The sequence below is a fragment of the Callospermophilus lateralis genome, chromosome 6, assembly GCF_048772815.1.
Source record: "Callospermophilus lateralis isolate mCalLat2 chromosome 6, mCalLat2.hap1, whole genome shotgun sequence".
Taxonomy (NCBI): Eukaryota; Metazoa; Chordata; class Mammalia; order Rodentia; family Sciuridae; genus Callospermophilus; species Callospermophilus lateralis.
Window position 1 is genome coordinate 126,091,115 of NC_135310.1, and position 13,365 is coordinate 126,104,479.

The 13,365-nt window shown below is 48.8% G+C and overlaps 2 protein-coding genes across 3 annotated transcripts; one reads left to right on the top strand and one right to left on the bottom strand.

The window, feature by feature from the left end:
- Positions 1-2,605: 2,605 nt before the first annotated feature.
- Positions 2,606-7,502, top strand: Pou5f1 (POU class 5 homeobox 1). The gene is made up of 5 exons (XM_076857791.1): positions 2,606-3,010; positions 5,959-6,079; positions 6,353-6,483; positions 6,899-7,057; positions 7,236-7,502. The coding sequence occupies exons 1-5, from the start codon at positions 2,606-2,608 to the stop codon at positions 7,500-7,502; spliced, it is 1,083 nt and encodes a 360-aa protein (XP_076713906.1).
- Positions 7,503-9,521: 2,019 nt separating this feature from the next.
- On the bottom strand, positions 9,522-13,293 carry Tcf19 (transcription factor 19). 2 transcript variants are annotated; one of them, XM_076857793.1, is made up of 3 exons: positions 12,171-13,293; positions 10,738-11,287; positions 9,522-9,605 (listed from the first exon to the last, which is right to left on the bottom strand). In XM_076857793.1, exons 1-3 carry the CDS (start codon positions 12,406-12,408, stop codon positions 9,596-9,598), a joined length of 798 nt encoding a protein of 265 aa, XP_076713908.1. In that variant the 5' UTR covers positions 12,409-13,293; the 3' UTR covers positions 9,522-9,595. The 2 variants fall into 2 exon arrangements, with proteins under 2 accessions (XP_076713908.1, XP_076713907.1); XM_076857792.1 differs by lacking the exon at positions 9,522-9,605 and adding an exon at positions 9,632-9,959.
- Between the last annotated feature and the right edge of the window lie 72 nt (positions 13,294-13,365).

A 13,365-nucleotide genomic window follows, 5' to 3' on the forward strand; every position in this document is an offset into this window, starting at 1 on the left:
GGGAGGGGTGGCTGGTTTCTCAGTAGCAAAGCCACCCATCATACCCTCATAATTTTACAGCCATGCCAGTGTGGCACATGAGGTGTGATGGAACTCACCTACTGTCTCTGGGTCTCCAGCCAAAGGTCCTTGACAGTGTGCTAAAAGATTTATGTAAAGAGTTTTGTCAGCCCAGTTCCCAAATTCCAGGTCAGACTCTAGCAAGCATGGGCTGACCTGCTTCACATATCCAGTCACAAGGCAGCCAGGGCCTCTTGCCCTAGCCAGAAACACTGCCTAGAACAACCACAAATTATAATCCAAAAAACAAGGGTGGTATTAAATGAGGAAGTTGGGGCAGAGGGCACCTGGAAAGCAGAGGCAGCAAGTGGGGGTTTCTAGGAGTTAAGAGAATGGCAAGCTCTGGTGTAGGGATTTCAGCCTGCCCCTCCCCCTCCTCCAGGAGGCCGTCTTCTAGGCAGACAGCAGAAAAATGCATGACAAAGGTGCCCTGATGGCTCGGTCCTGGGGGCTGAGGAGATGGCAGGGGAGGGGCTCCTCCAGTTTCAAAACTCATCTCTTCACCCCCACCAGGCCCCTTAATCAACTGCCTTTGGGGAAGTTAATGGCTAAGATGTGACCATGGCTCCAGCTCCACAGCCCTGTAGATCTTCAAACTGCCCTATGGGAAGCATTGATATTCATGCCTATGGTTAGACACCCAAAAAGTATACAAGGAAGGGAGATATGGGCACATAAGTAGGGGCAATATAACAGACTCAGAGGGAAAAATACAAAACAAATTCAAAAGACTCATAGATACCTCCGAGATAAAGATAGCTGACCACAGTCAGGGGGCTCCCAAGGGACAGTCTCCCAGAAGGCAGACAGAGCCACTGACCCTAGCAAATAAAACCAAATTAGGCTAGGCCTGGAGTCGGTAGAGGTCCCACACTCAAAATTCTGGCCTTTCAAGCTTTGGGGAACTCTGGTCCAGAACTTTTCTGGATCTCACTGATTTATTCTGGGGCCTTTCTTCATTTAGGACAAGTTTTAGGAGTAGACAGACAAATATTATCCTGTGCAGACAGGCATTCCAATGGCTATTCTCTTGCAAACCAAATGGAGCACTAGGCCGGCAGCATGAGCCCTCAAGATGCTCAGATAGGCCCAGAAAAATAGACTGAGGACAGCTTAGGGAAGGTTTCCTGCACCCCTCCTCCAAATCACTATCTTCTCAGTGTCTTTCCGCTGCCTGCCAGTCCCCCTAAACAAAGCACATCCCGTGACCTGGGGGGCTGGGGGATGGGTGGGTGCCGAGGCTGGATACCTAGTCTCCAGAGGAAGAGGGTACAGAATCCGGGTCCTGGCAGGAGGCTCCTGTTGCCTGTCTGAGGCTCAGTCTTTGAGGGGATAGTGGGGGTCGGTTTGCTGGGGCGCTCAGAGGGGGATTGTGTGTGAGGGATTGGAGCTGGGGGGGGGGGTTGGGGAGCAGGAAGTTGTCCCCAGGGGAGCCATCCTGGTCCATTCAATGGTTGAGCACTTGTTTAGGGTTAGAGCTGCCCCCTCTGGGGACTGGGATTGTACAGCCAAGGCCATTGTCCTGCCCCTTCCCCCAGTGCCTCCCAGGCCTCTTTGAACCTGAAGTCAGATATTTTTTTTCTCCACATACCCCCCACCCCTTTGGTTTTCTCCACCCAGGAACTGGGATTGGATGCCTGGATGGGGAAGTGGGGGAGGGGGAATTGGGCCTGCTGCTGTATTAAATGTCTGAGTCTCTGGCCGGGAGGAATGGGGGCCTGAAGTTCAGGTCTTTTAGTTGTCAGTTCCCTCCAACTGGACCTGGGTTGGAAAACAGGCTCAGTCAATCCAGAGCCTGGTCCCTATAAGGGGAAGTGTGTGTTTGAGGTGAAAATAATCAGTGAACCTGTTAGGTGAGGAGACTCTGGAGCCACAGGACCAGGGTATGGAATAGAGGCTTTGTGGAATATGTGGCAGGCTGGGTAGATTGGTGACAGGCATCTGAGGCTGCAGGATAACTGGATTTGGCCAGTATCCGCAGAGGAAGGACTAGGTTTCTGGATGGGGGTAGGGGAGCTAGAGAAGGGCAGCTGGCCAGTGTGTTTGTGTTTGTGGTTGTTAATGAATCAAGGGTGGCCCCTAAAAGTGCTTGGCACATTCCTGTTCAATAAGTGCTTAACGAGCTGAGAGTGTGGCTGGGTGAACCCCAATGAGAGGGCAATGTGGAGGGTCTGTGGAGAGGAGGTCAAGCACCTGGCTCATGAAGAATACAGAAGAGGGGATCCCAGACATCTCTGAGATGTACCGGACCTGAGAGGGCAGGGCAGCTACTTGGGAGTTGAAGGGGAAGGCCCCGGGGGGTCTTAGAGGGGTGCCCAGTTGGATATCCCCTGATTTCTCCTACCACTGACAGCACCTCTACCGAAAGGCAAACATTCTTCACCTCAGTTTCTCCCACCCCCACCACTCTCTCCTCCACCCATCCAGGGGGCGGGGCCAGAGGTCAAGGCTAGTGGGTGGGATTGGGGAGGGAGAGAGGTGTTGAGCTGTTCCTTGGTGATCCCTTATATTTTCAGGGCCCCGGTTTGGGGTGCCCTTTTAACCCATGGCCGGACATCTGGCTTCGGACTTTGCCTTCTCGCCCCCTCCGGGCGGTGGGGGTGATGGGCCAGGAGGGCCAGAGCCGGGCTGGATTGACCATCGGACCTGGCTAAGCTTTCCAGGCCCTCCTGGTGGTCCAGGAATCGGGCCAGGAGTTGGGCCAGGTTCGGAGGTGTGGGGGATTCCCTCATACCCTCCGCCCCATGATTTCTGTGGAGGGATGGCATACTGTGGACCTCAGGTTGGAAAGGGCCTGATTCCCCATGGTGGCCTGGAGACCTCTCAGCCTGAGGTTGAGGTGGGAGCTGGGATGGAGAGCAACTCTGAGGGGGCTTCCCCTGAGCCCTGCATTGCTCACCCTGCTGTTGTGAAAGTGGAGAAGGAGAAGGTGGATCAAAACCCTGAGGAGGTGAGTGAGATGCCATGGGGAACTGGATGGGCTGGCAAGGGCAGAGATGAGGGGGAAGTGGTCACCTGCAGCTGCCCAGGCCTGGAACCTGAGGGGTGCAGGCAGGATTGTCTACCCTAGGCATGGAGGGGGGTGTGGTGATTGCAGGCACTCCTGAGAGGCAAGATGAAAATTAGAAGTTGAAATTACCAGGAAGAATCTGCAGCTGGACAAGACTGGTCCTTTCTTCAACTCTGGCCCTTATCTGCCCAGGGTCTGTTCACTCATTCAATACCAGGCTAGCACCGGCTTGGGCCTGGGGTAGGTTTGGACTCTCCCGCCCTTAGCCCTTTTGGAAAACTTGATCCTTATCAAATCTAGGATCTTGGCCTTAAGGTTGAGCGTGGCCTGAAGGTAAAAACAGTGCTTATCCCAGAGTTATTGTTCTTGAAAGGGTAGGGTGTGCCTAGTTTCTGATAGGAGGTCCTGTTTGGGCCTTGTGTAGACTTGTGGAGTATGGTTTACCTCCAGTCAAATTTAGGGCCTGTAGGTCTTTGACCTCTGCCTCCTGCCTGTGAGTCACCATGATATTAAACACACACCTTGGTGTCCCCTTGTAGGGAGCTGGAAATACTAATTTGATCAATTTCAGCCTCACTTCCGTAAGTTATAAAGAAGAAGAAAATCGTGGGAGAAGTTCCCTACAGGCCTTTTTGTAAAGTGCGCAGGGTTTGCTGAGGGAGAAGAAGGCCTCCAGCCCCCCTGGGGACTAAGCATCTTCCAGTCCTCCAAAGCAACAAGTGTAAGCTATTAGAGAGATCAAGTACAAAGCCTTCGCCCTCAGAGTAGGTGTAAGTGGATTCAGGTATGTGAGAGTAGCCCCAGTCTCTTTACAGGAGGTGATTGTTGCTGGCAGTTGGGGTCCACTTCCTAAATACCTGGCTGTGTGCTCAGTTTATACATCATTATCTCATTAGCTATCACAGAAATTCCTAGGGAGGCATTATTAGCTTATTTCACGTGTCCCAGCTGTTACATGAGGCAAAAATAGGATTTGGAGAAGGTAAGAAGACACTGGCTGAGCAGAAACTGGGATTGAAAATTTGTCTGTTTGAATCTGATACAGTCACCATTGAAATACTTTTCTTAAGCATTCCCGGACTGCAAAGGCTATGTAGGTTTTTACTAGCTGCTTCTGCTCTGCTCCTACACTGGAGTGCCCCAGGGCTCAGTCCTTAAACCTCAACTTCTGTTCTGTCTACCCTTCCTTCCTCTCACCCACCCTCAAGGCTCACGTGCCATTTAGACATCAAGTGACAACTGCATTTTTTTGTCTTCTTTGTTGGCCCCTACCGCCCCACCTCATCAGTTGCTTATGGCCAGAACCGGCTGTTTTTGCTCCTTTCCCATCCTACAACTTAGGAAACAATGTTATCTTTACCTTCGAAGTTCATCCTGCGTCTAACATGTCCTACTTCTCTGGTTCCAGCCACTAATGTCTGGGACCACAGCAAAAGCCTTCCTAGTTAAGCCTTTGCTTCCTCATAGTCTCTGGACAACCCATCAGTTTGAGTCAGTGTTTTAAAATACCCAAGAGGAGTTGGATCATTTCACTTGGTAAATCGAAGTTGCTATTGCATCTGCAAGATCTGTCCAGCTCTTCTTCCTCTGAACTCATCAAATATCATTTTCTTTGAATTCTTATTTTGAATTGTCATCCTCCAGGGCTGGGGGATGACAATTTAAAATAAGGCTCAGTGGTAGAACACTTGCCCAGTATTCAGAATGTTCTGGATTCAATCTCCAGCATCACCAAAAAAAAAAAAAAAAAAGATAATTTCCTATCCTGCTGTACTCCATTCCTGTACCCTACCCCTACTTGATTTATTTCCTTGGCACTTCTATGTAGGATAGTAATTTATTTTGCCACATTAGAATGTAAACTTTATAAAGTCAAGACTTTTTGTCTACTTTGTGTAACTACTGGTTTATAGAAGGTACTCAATAAATCTGTTGATTTACCAGTGAGAGTGCTTATATATTACAAAAAAGATAAAGTTAAAAATTAAGCATAAATGAGACTTTAAGATTGATAATCAAGTATATAGAAAATACTATTCATGTTTTTTTTTATTTATTTGCAGTGCTGGGGAACTGGTGTATAATCCGGTGTGGGGAGGGGGTTGGTTTACAGCCGAGCTACATCCTCAGGTCTTTTTTTGTGTGTTTTTTTTAAAAATCTTTACACACTTTTTATTGGTGCATTAGAGTTGTACATAATGATTCCCCAAGACTTTTTATTTTTATAGTACTGGATATTGAACCAAGGGCACTCTAGTAAGCTATATCCCTAGCCCTTTTTTATTTTGAGACAGGAGCTTGCCAAGTTGCTCAGGCTTAGCCTTGAACTTGGGATCCTCTTGCCCCCAGCCTCCTGAGTTGCTGGCATTACAGGCATGTGCCACTGTACCTGGCTAATTACTGTAGTATGTTTGTATCTGCATGTCATGTCCTAGTTTGGGGCCCTGGAAACAAAACAGAGGGGCTGTATTGAACTTAGATTCAGACAGATATCATCCTCTATTTCTCTATTCTCAAATGGGGGTGGGGGGAAGTGATTTGTGAGTCAGAGTCCGTCCTAAGGCCAGAGTTAGCAGGCAGGAGTCATTACATAATCTGTCAGGTGTTCTCATGGAGCCTAGGCCCGTCTTTTCGTCCCTAGCATGGTGTTTAATATCTATTAGATGTGCCAGTTTCTGGAGGAAGAGCAGTAAATCGGTGAACTAGACATTTATAAATGAGCTATTTCTAGAGGTTATGTGGGTGTCTTGGGAAGCTGAGATACTTCACAGACCATTCCTTGGGGCCTCAGTCAGATTCAAAAACCCTGTGTGGTTTTTGGGGTTTTTTTGTTTGTTTGTTTAGAGTGTGTCTATGTTCTTATAAGTCCTCTGCCATTTTTTATGCAGTCCCAAGATATCCAAGCTTTGCAGAAAGAACTTGAGGAATTTGCCAAGCTGCTGAAGCAGAAGAGGATCAATCTGGGATATACTCAGGCCGATGTGGGGCTTACCCTGGGGGTTCTCTTTGGTGGGTCCCCCTCAGCATGTTCTGATCCACAGAGACCGCATCTCCCCTGAATTTTAGGTCTTCTCCACCAAGAAAGTGTGGGCAGGGTGTCAGGGCAGTTCCTATCCCCACTCCTCTCCAGGGGTATGGGGGAGGGAGGGAGAAGACACTTGGTCTTGAGCTGCCTCTGGGAAGAAGCTGGACTCTGGTTTGGGAGCTTGTGAGGACCACCTGGGTCTTGAGGTTACCAGGGACCCTGCCTAATGTGCTTCTTTTTCAATTGGCCTCTCCCAGGGAAGGTGTTCAGCCAAACGACCATCTGCCGCTTTGAGGCTCTGCAGCTCAGTTTCAAGAACATGTGCAAGCTGCGGCCCCTGCTGCAGAAGTGGGTGGAGGAAGCAGACAACAATGAGAACCTTCAGGAGGTGAGAGTGGGAAGGATGCACTGGGACCTGTTGAGTCAGCCCAGTCTCCATTGCTTCCCTCCCTGGCCTGCAGCTCTTGCTCTACCACGTGGGGGCAGCAGTCTCTCTCTCTCCCTTTCTTTCTCTGCTAGGGATTGAATCCAGAGCCTGGCCCTCGCATTCTACCATTGAGCTACAATTCCTTCCCCAGCCCAGGGCAGCACTTCTCAATGGGATGGAGTATAATCCTTTCATTCTGTTAGGTGATCTAAACCCTCCCTTCCAATTTCCTCATTTTTCATATCCTCTAGCTCTGGAGACCAATCCAGTCACTGTCTCCTTAGCAATGTGCTTTCATGTCACTGACCCCTCAATATCGTGCTGTTGTTCAGAAGGTTCAAAGCCTGACCTTGTCACCCCTTCCCTACCTGCCTAGATATGCAAAGCGGAGGCCCTACTGCAAGCCCGGAAGAGAAAGCGAACAAGTATCGAGAACCGAGTGAGAGGCAACCTGGAGAACATGTTCCTGCAGTGCCCAAAACCCACCCTGCAGCAGATCAGCCACATTGCTGAACAGCTGGGGCTTGAGAAGGACGTGAGTGCACCTATCCCTGTCCACGCCATCTCTCTGCCTCCCCAGTTGCCACTCCCTTTTCTCTAGCTCTAGCTCCTCCTCCTGCCACTTGGGCTTTGGGTAAAATGATCAAGCAAAGCCAGACCCAACTCCAGGAGCTTATGATCTAATGTCACTCTCCTGTGTCATCCACTCCCAGGTGGTCCGAGTGTGGTTCTGTAACCGGCGCCAGAAGGGCAAACGATCAAGCATTGATTATTCCCAACGAGAGGATTTTGAGGCTGCAGCTTCTCCTTTCTCAGGGGGACCTGTATCCTTTCCTCTGGCCCCAGGGCCCCATTTTGGTACCTCAGGTTATGGAAGCCCTCACTTCACCACACTCTATTCCCCGGTTCCTTTTCCTGAGGGGGAAGCCTTTCCCTCTGTCTCTGTCACCACTCTGGGCTCTCCCATGCATTCAAACTGAGGTACCTGCCTTTCCCAGGTACGGGGGCAGAGGAAAGAGGAGCTAGGGAGAGAACCTGGAGTCCGGACCAGGGCTTTTGGGATTAAGTTCTTCATTCACTAAGGAAGGAATTGGAAGCACAAAGGGTGGGGTGAGGAGTTGGGGAACTGGTTGGAGGGAAGGTGAAGTTCAATGATGCTCTTGATTTTAATCCCCACATCACTCATACTTTGTTCTTAAATAATAAAGAAGCCTGGGACACAGTAGATAGATAAATTTGTCTTTGGTTTATCCTCTTTTAATTATTGAAGGGCACTAGAGAAATCTGGTGTTAGATACTAACTGCTGTCATACCTGTGACCCTGAAACTGACGTGCCATTTCAACTGTTCAAGGTCTTTCCAGCAACTTGGGAGTCTGAGGCAGGGGGATCACAAGTTTGAGGCTAGTCTCGGCAATTTAGCAAGACCCTGTCTCAAAATAAAAATGTACTGGCTTAATGGTGAAGTGCCCCTGGATTCAATCTCTAGAATAAACTAACTTCTCACTTCCTAAGAGAGTTGAAATTGGAACCCCTGTTTTTTTGTAGAGGATCTTAAAAGCTTAAGCTAGTCCTTGGGGTCCTCGAGTATTTAAATTGAATGTCCACAGATGTAGTTACCATGTTCCCTGTTATCTATTAGGAGCTGATTTTACCTGTGCTACTCTGGAAATCCTCAGTGGCTGTATACTAAGAAATCAAGTCTCCCAATACAACTTCCACTGCATGTCACCCCAATTAAAAACTCCCCCTGAGTTGCTTAGCGACTTGCTTTTTTGCTGAGGCTAGCTTTGAACTAGCCAATCCTCCTGTCTCATTCTCCTAAGCTGCTGGGATTATAGGCATGAGCTACTGTGCCCAGCCCCCTTGTATTTTCTTTTTCTAAAATATTTTTATTAGTTATTGATGGACCTTTATTTATTTATTTGCTTGTATGTGGTGCTGAGAATCGAACCCAGTGCCTCACACATGCTAGGCAAGCACACTTCCACTTACATACTATTCCTAAGTAACTTGCTATATACGTTCTTATTCCTGGTTCTGCCACTAGTTAATTAGGGGACTTTGGAATGGTTTCCTTAATGTGGGCAAAATGTGGGTTTGGTGAGTCTCAGAAGAAAGAGGATGGACATACAGGTTGGACATACAGGTTGCAATAGAATAGGTCAAAATACAGCTTTTCTCATACAAATTATAGAAAGGATGCAACACTCAGCAATATCAGACCAGATCGGTCGTGTTCAGGGTGGCTGTAGACTCCAGCACTATCTTGGCTTGGTGCAAGGCCCATTTTACATCATCACATGTATGATATGTACATGGGTTAAGAGGTTAATCCACACTGGACCAGATCAGCTTCTGCTATAGCTGGTTCACCAGCTTTTCTTTTTTCCTGGTGAAGCCTATAAAATTCATCCTTGTGAATTAAATCTCAACTGTCTTATTTTAATGGAAGTAGATATTTTCCCTGTAATTTCCATTCCTCTTTTTCCCCTGTTTCCTATCTCTAGCTTATCCCACATATTCAAGCCTTTCCAATGAACAGGTTTGTATTTCTCTTCCCTCCTTCCCTTAAGAAACTGGATTAGTTCTCCAAGACCTTACCAAGTCTATTCTTCCCAAAGTTGGAAAACAATATCAGAGCCATAAGAAGAGCAAACAACAAAGAGTGAATGAAGCTGCTTGGTTTTTATTTGGAAATAAAAGCAAAGCTCTGAAAAGCCAGATCAGAGATATGGTGGGGAGAGGACTAAGCAGTATAAGGAAGTTGGGGGCGGGCAGGACTGGTGGCCTTGGTTTTCCTAGAGTGTATTAAGTAGATGCCATGCCATTCAAGGACATTAGCAACTCCCTCTTGTTTCTTCCCAGGCATAGCTTCTGCAGATGATATGTGCTGGATGATATATTCTGGTGTCCATGACAACAAGGCTTTACAGCTTGTAACAGTGGGAATTTCCAGCTCACTGGCAACTTCTGGTAGAGGCAGCACTTTCTTTGGCAGGAAACCACCTTGGCCATGAGGGCCTGCTTCAGGCCCTGAATCAGTGTCCATAGCAATGGACCTCTCCTTGTGGTCATTCCCTCCTGTGGAGGGAAGGAAAGAAGGGAAGCATTTCTTAGGATCCATTTGCACACTACTGTGTTCAATCCTGGATAGGAGGTGCCAGTTCTGTCCTCTAGTGCCTTGGTGGTGGATGTTAGGTTTGGATCCCAACACAACACCCTGGGCATCGGAAATCTGCCTCCCTGGCAGCCTGGATGCTGCAGCCAACACAAGCCACATGGTACCAGATGTCACAACCATCACACTGAACCCAGGCCACTGTCTCTTCTTGGGGCAGGCTGCAACAAGGGGCTGCACAAGGTTCCCCATCCCCAATTACAGGGTGAGTCATGGGGGTGCTCACTGGGTGCTTCCGAGGACGGCCACGTCGATTTCTAAAGGAAGCAACAAATACCAGGGTCATTGAAAACCTGTAGGAAAAACCTAGACCTTGGCCCTGGATAACATAGGGTGGATCTAGAAAGACTCACTAGATAATGTGAGCCTTGGAAACTTAATTCCCTGTCTTTAAGCACTAGAAGAAAGGTGCAAGTCCTCAATGTAAAAAGGGACTTTCTGCTATAGTGGTGCACACCTGTAGTCCCAGTTACTCAGGAGGTGGAGGCAGGAGGATCCAGGTCAGCCTGGGCAACTTAATGAAACCCTGTATCAAAATAGAGGGCTGGGGATATGGCTTGATGGTAAGAGTACCCCTTGGTTCAGTCCCTAGCACCAAAAATAAATGAATAAAAAAGATTTAGGATTGGGGTATAGATTAATAGTAGAGTGCATGCCTAGCTAGCATGCCTGAGGCCCCAAATTTAACCCCAAAACAACAGGATGTCAGTAGACAACTTTATTTACTGTGCTGGGGGTAGTGCCCAGGACCTCCTACACACTAGAAAAACACTAAGCGGACCAGGATTCTTCTTTGAGACTGGCTCTTGTCAAATTGCCCAGGCTGTTCTGAAATTTGATCCTCATGTCTCAGCCTCCCAAGTAACTGGGATTACAGGTGTGCACTACCATCCTTGTCAGAATGAACCCAGTTCCTGCCATTCTAAGATCAATTCTATCTGTTCACCTCCTAAGCAGTGGGGTTCCACAGCCGGTGACTCTTAAAAAAAGGCAGTGAAATACTGAGAGTACGCTGACACTGAGTGTGCCACTTACCCACTGGGTGTCAGTGGGGTTTTCTCTACACGGAGTTTCTTCCTGGGCTCTGTGAGGACTGGTTGGGGGCTCTCAGGAGCCTCACTTTCATCGTCCAATTCTGCCAACACTCTGTGAGCTGATTTTCTCCGATTTCTTGGGGGTGGGGCAGGCGTGGTACCCACTTCCCCAGCTGGAGTGGGAACAGGCAGGTTCTGTGGCCCACCCCCACTCCGGGAGAAGGTGAGAGGCTGGGGCTGGATCTTGCTGAGGCTTCCGATGGAGTTGAGGATCAGTGTAGCCTTAGGAGCAGGGGAGAGGGTGCTGAGGGGCCGCTGTGGGGCCCCCTGGGAGGGCAGCATGGGCAGGAAACCAGCCCTGGCTTCTCCCCTAGACCGTGGGATTGTAATGGCAGCAAAGTCCTGAGGTTTGACCCGGACTTGTTGGAACATGAAGTAGAACTCCGAGGGGCTGGTTCCAGGAGGCCTTTCAGGGCCAAAGGTCAGGAGGTCACCATCACTCAACTCCAATCTGTGGCCCCTTGGGAGTCGGACATTATTGACCAAAGTCCCTGTTGATGGTGGAGCATGAAACAATGACAAGAACAGAAATGACTAATCGGGAGTAGAGAAAAAAGGACCTGTTTGATTTTTTTCAGGGGACACAGGAAAGAGAATCAAATTCTCCCTCACATTCTAAACCCCTTGGCAAATAACACCACCTGTAATCTCCTTAGCTGGAAGCTCCTCCCAAAGTGCTTAGGTCCAACTTTTCATGCTTACATAGTATAGCCTCAGACTGGTTGAGATTCTGGCTCTGCCATTTATCAGCTGTTTATTAACCTTTGTGCCTAATTTTCCTCAGCTGTTAATTGAGGGTGTTAGTGTCATCCACATTGAATGCGCTTTAGAAGTATCTAGCTAGTGACTAAATTAATGTTGGCTACTATAGTCTAATGTTTACAGCACCCCCAGCACTGACTTTACCAAAACTTTACCAAACTTTGTTATATAAAGGAAACTAAGACCTGGGGAAGTGGAGTGACAGGCCTGATCAGGGTTTTACCAGGAGCCAGTGGCAGAACACAACTGAGCCCTAGCCTTCCGTGGCTGCCTTTAGTAGGAAGGAAAGACACATGTGCAGATCATCATTATGACTCATCTAACAGGAACAAGATACCTCAGCAAAGATGAAAACAGTCAAGCCTGAGCTTGGCCCCAAAACTTGCCCATTGTGACACTACCCAGATGATGACCTGTGCCCTTGATCCACCAAGCCCTAAACAGAGCATTTAAGTTCTACAGTTGACAGTGCATGCTTCTGATGGAAATTCAAGAACTAGACTGACTGTCCAACTTGATAGGGTTTTGGGGAAGCAGATGACAGGTTCCCAGAAGATCCCCTTATTCCAACCTGGAACTGCCTTGGGGAAAAACTACCCCTCTCAGGCTTACCTTGGCTGCTGTGGTCTTCCACACTAACCCTCCAGTCATCACCCCGGCGCTCAGCATGCAGCTCTGCGTGGATTCCAGAGATGAGGCCAGGTTCCTGCTGGGGCCGCAGGGCCACATCACATAGGTCGGCCCTGCAGCCCAAGCGATAGGTGCAGCCAGCCCCAGTGGGGGGATGGAAGGTGTACAGATCACCGCCCCTGCCACCCCCTATGCGTAGTAGTTGGAAGCAGGGTAGCATGGGCGGTGCCCCCTCCACACCACCTTATTTCTCAGGAATCCATCACCTTTCCCACACCTCAGACATGCACCTCTAGCTTAATAGTTAAGTTTTCAGTTTGAAAAGTGAGTTGGGTTGTGTGTAATTTCAACCTTGAGTACACAGGTCGAGTAGTGGAAATTCAGAGCTCAAGTAGACTGAATACAATATAAAGTTGATTACAAAGCAAATTTGCAACTAAAGAATTCCGGGAGGGTGCTGGCCCAATGCAAAAACAGGAACACGTCCTATGACACCTCAGTTAAGCTGGATCCTTAGGCCATCAAACATCCGGGGAGCCTCCAATCTGTGCAAGGCAACGAATCGTATGTTAGGCAGCTTCTGGGAAAATGCAAACTGAGGTGTACGGTGTGTGTGTGAGGGGGGCGGGGGGAGCGATCCTGTTTTATATAAACATGAAAATGCGATACGAACTTATCTCAGTATAATCGGGAGAAGAGGAGCTTGCTGTCAGACTTGCTTCACCAGATAAGAGCACCCCTCCCATTCGACCGCGTCCCGCTCTTCTGGCCAATTCCTCGCTCAGCTCCAACCCAAGTGAATTCACTGTCACTCTAAAGGACAGTGCAAACGGGCCCCTAAATGATTCAACAAAAAGGATCGAACTCCTTACTTCCCGGCTTCTCTGGATGGGATCAAACGGGAAGAAGTTCCTTGAAATTCCGCAAGGCAAAACGGCCTTTTACGTCCCGGCACCAGTCCAGTTTCAGATCTACCCGCGTAGTGCAGTCTCGGAATGGTCTGTACTCCAGGCAATATCCTTCTTCTCAAAAAGGCCAGTGCTCCCGCTCCCGCTCTCGCAGCAGTTTGACAGCCAGGAAGCTGAGGCAGGGAGGGGCGCAGCCTCTGCGCGCGGGCAGAGTCGACCCCTCCTTCGGAATTCCCGGGTTGACTTCGCGCCGAGCGTGCCCGCCCCCT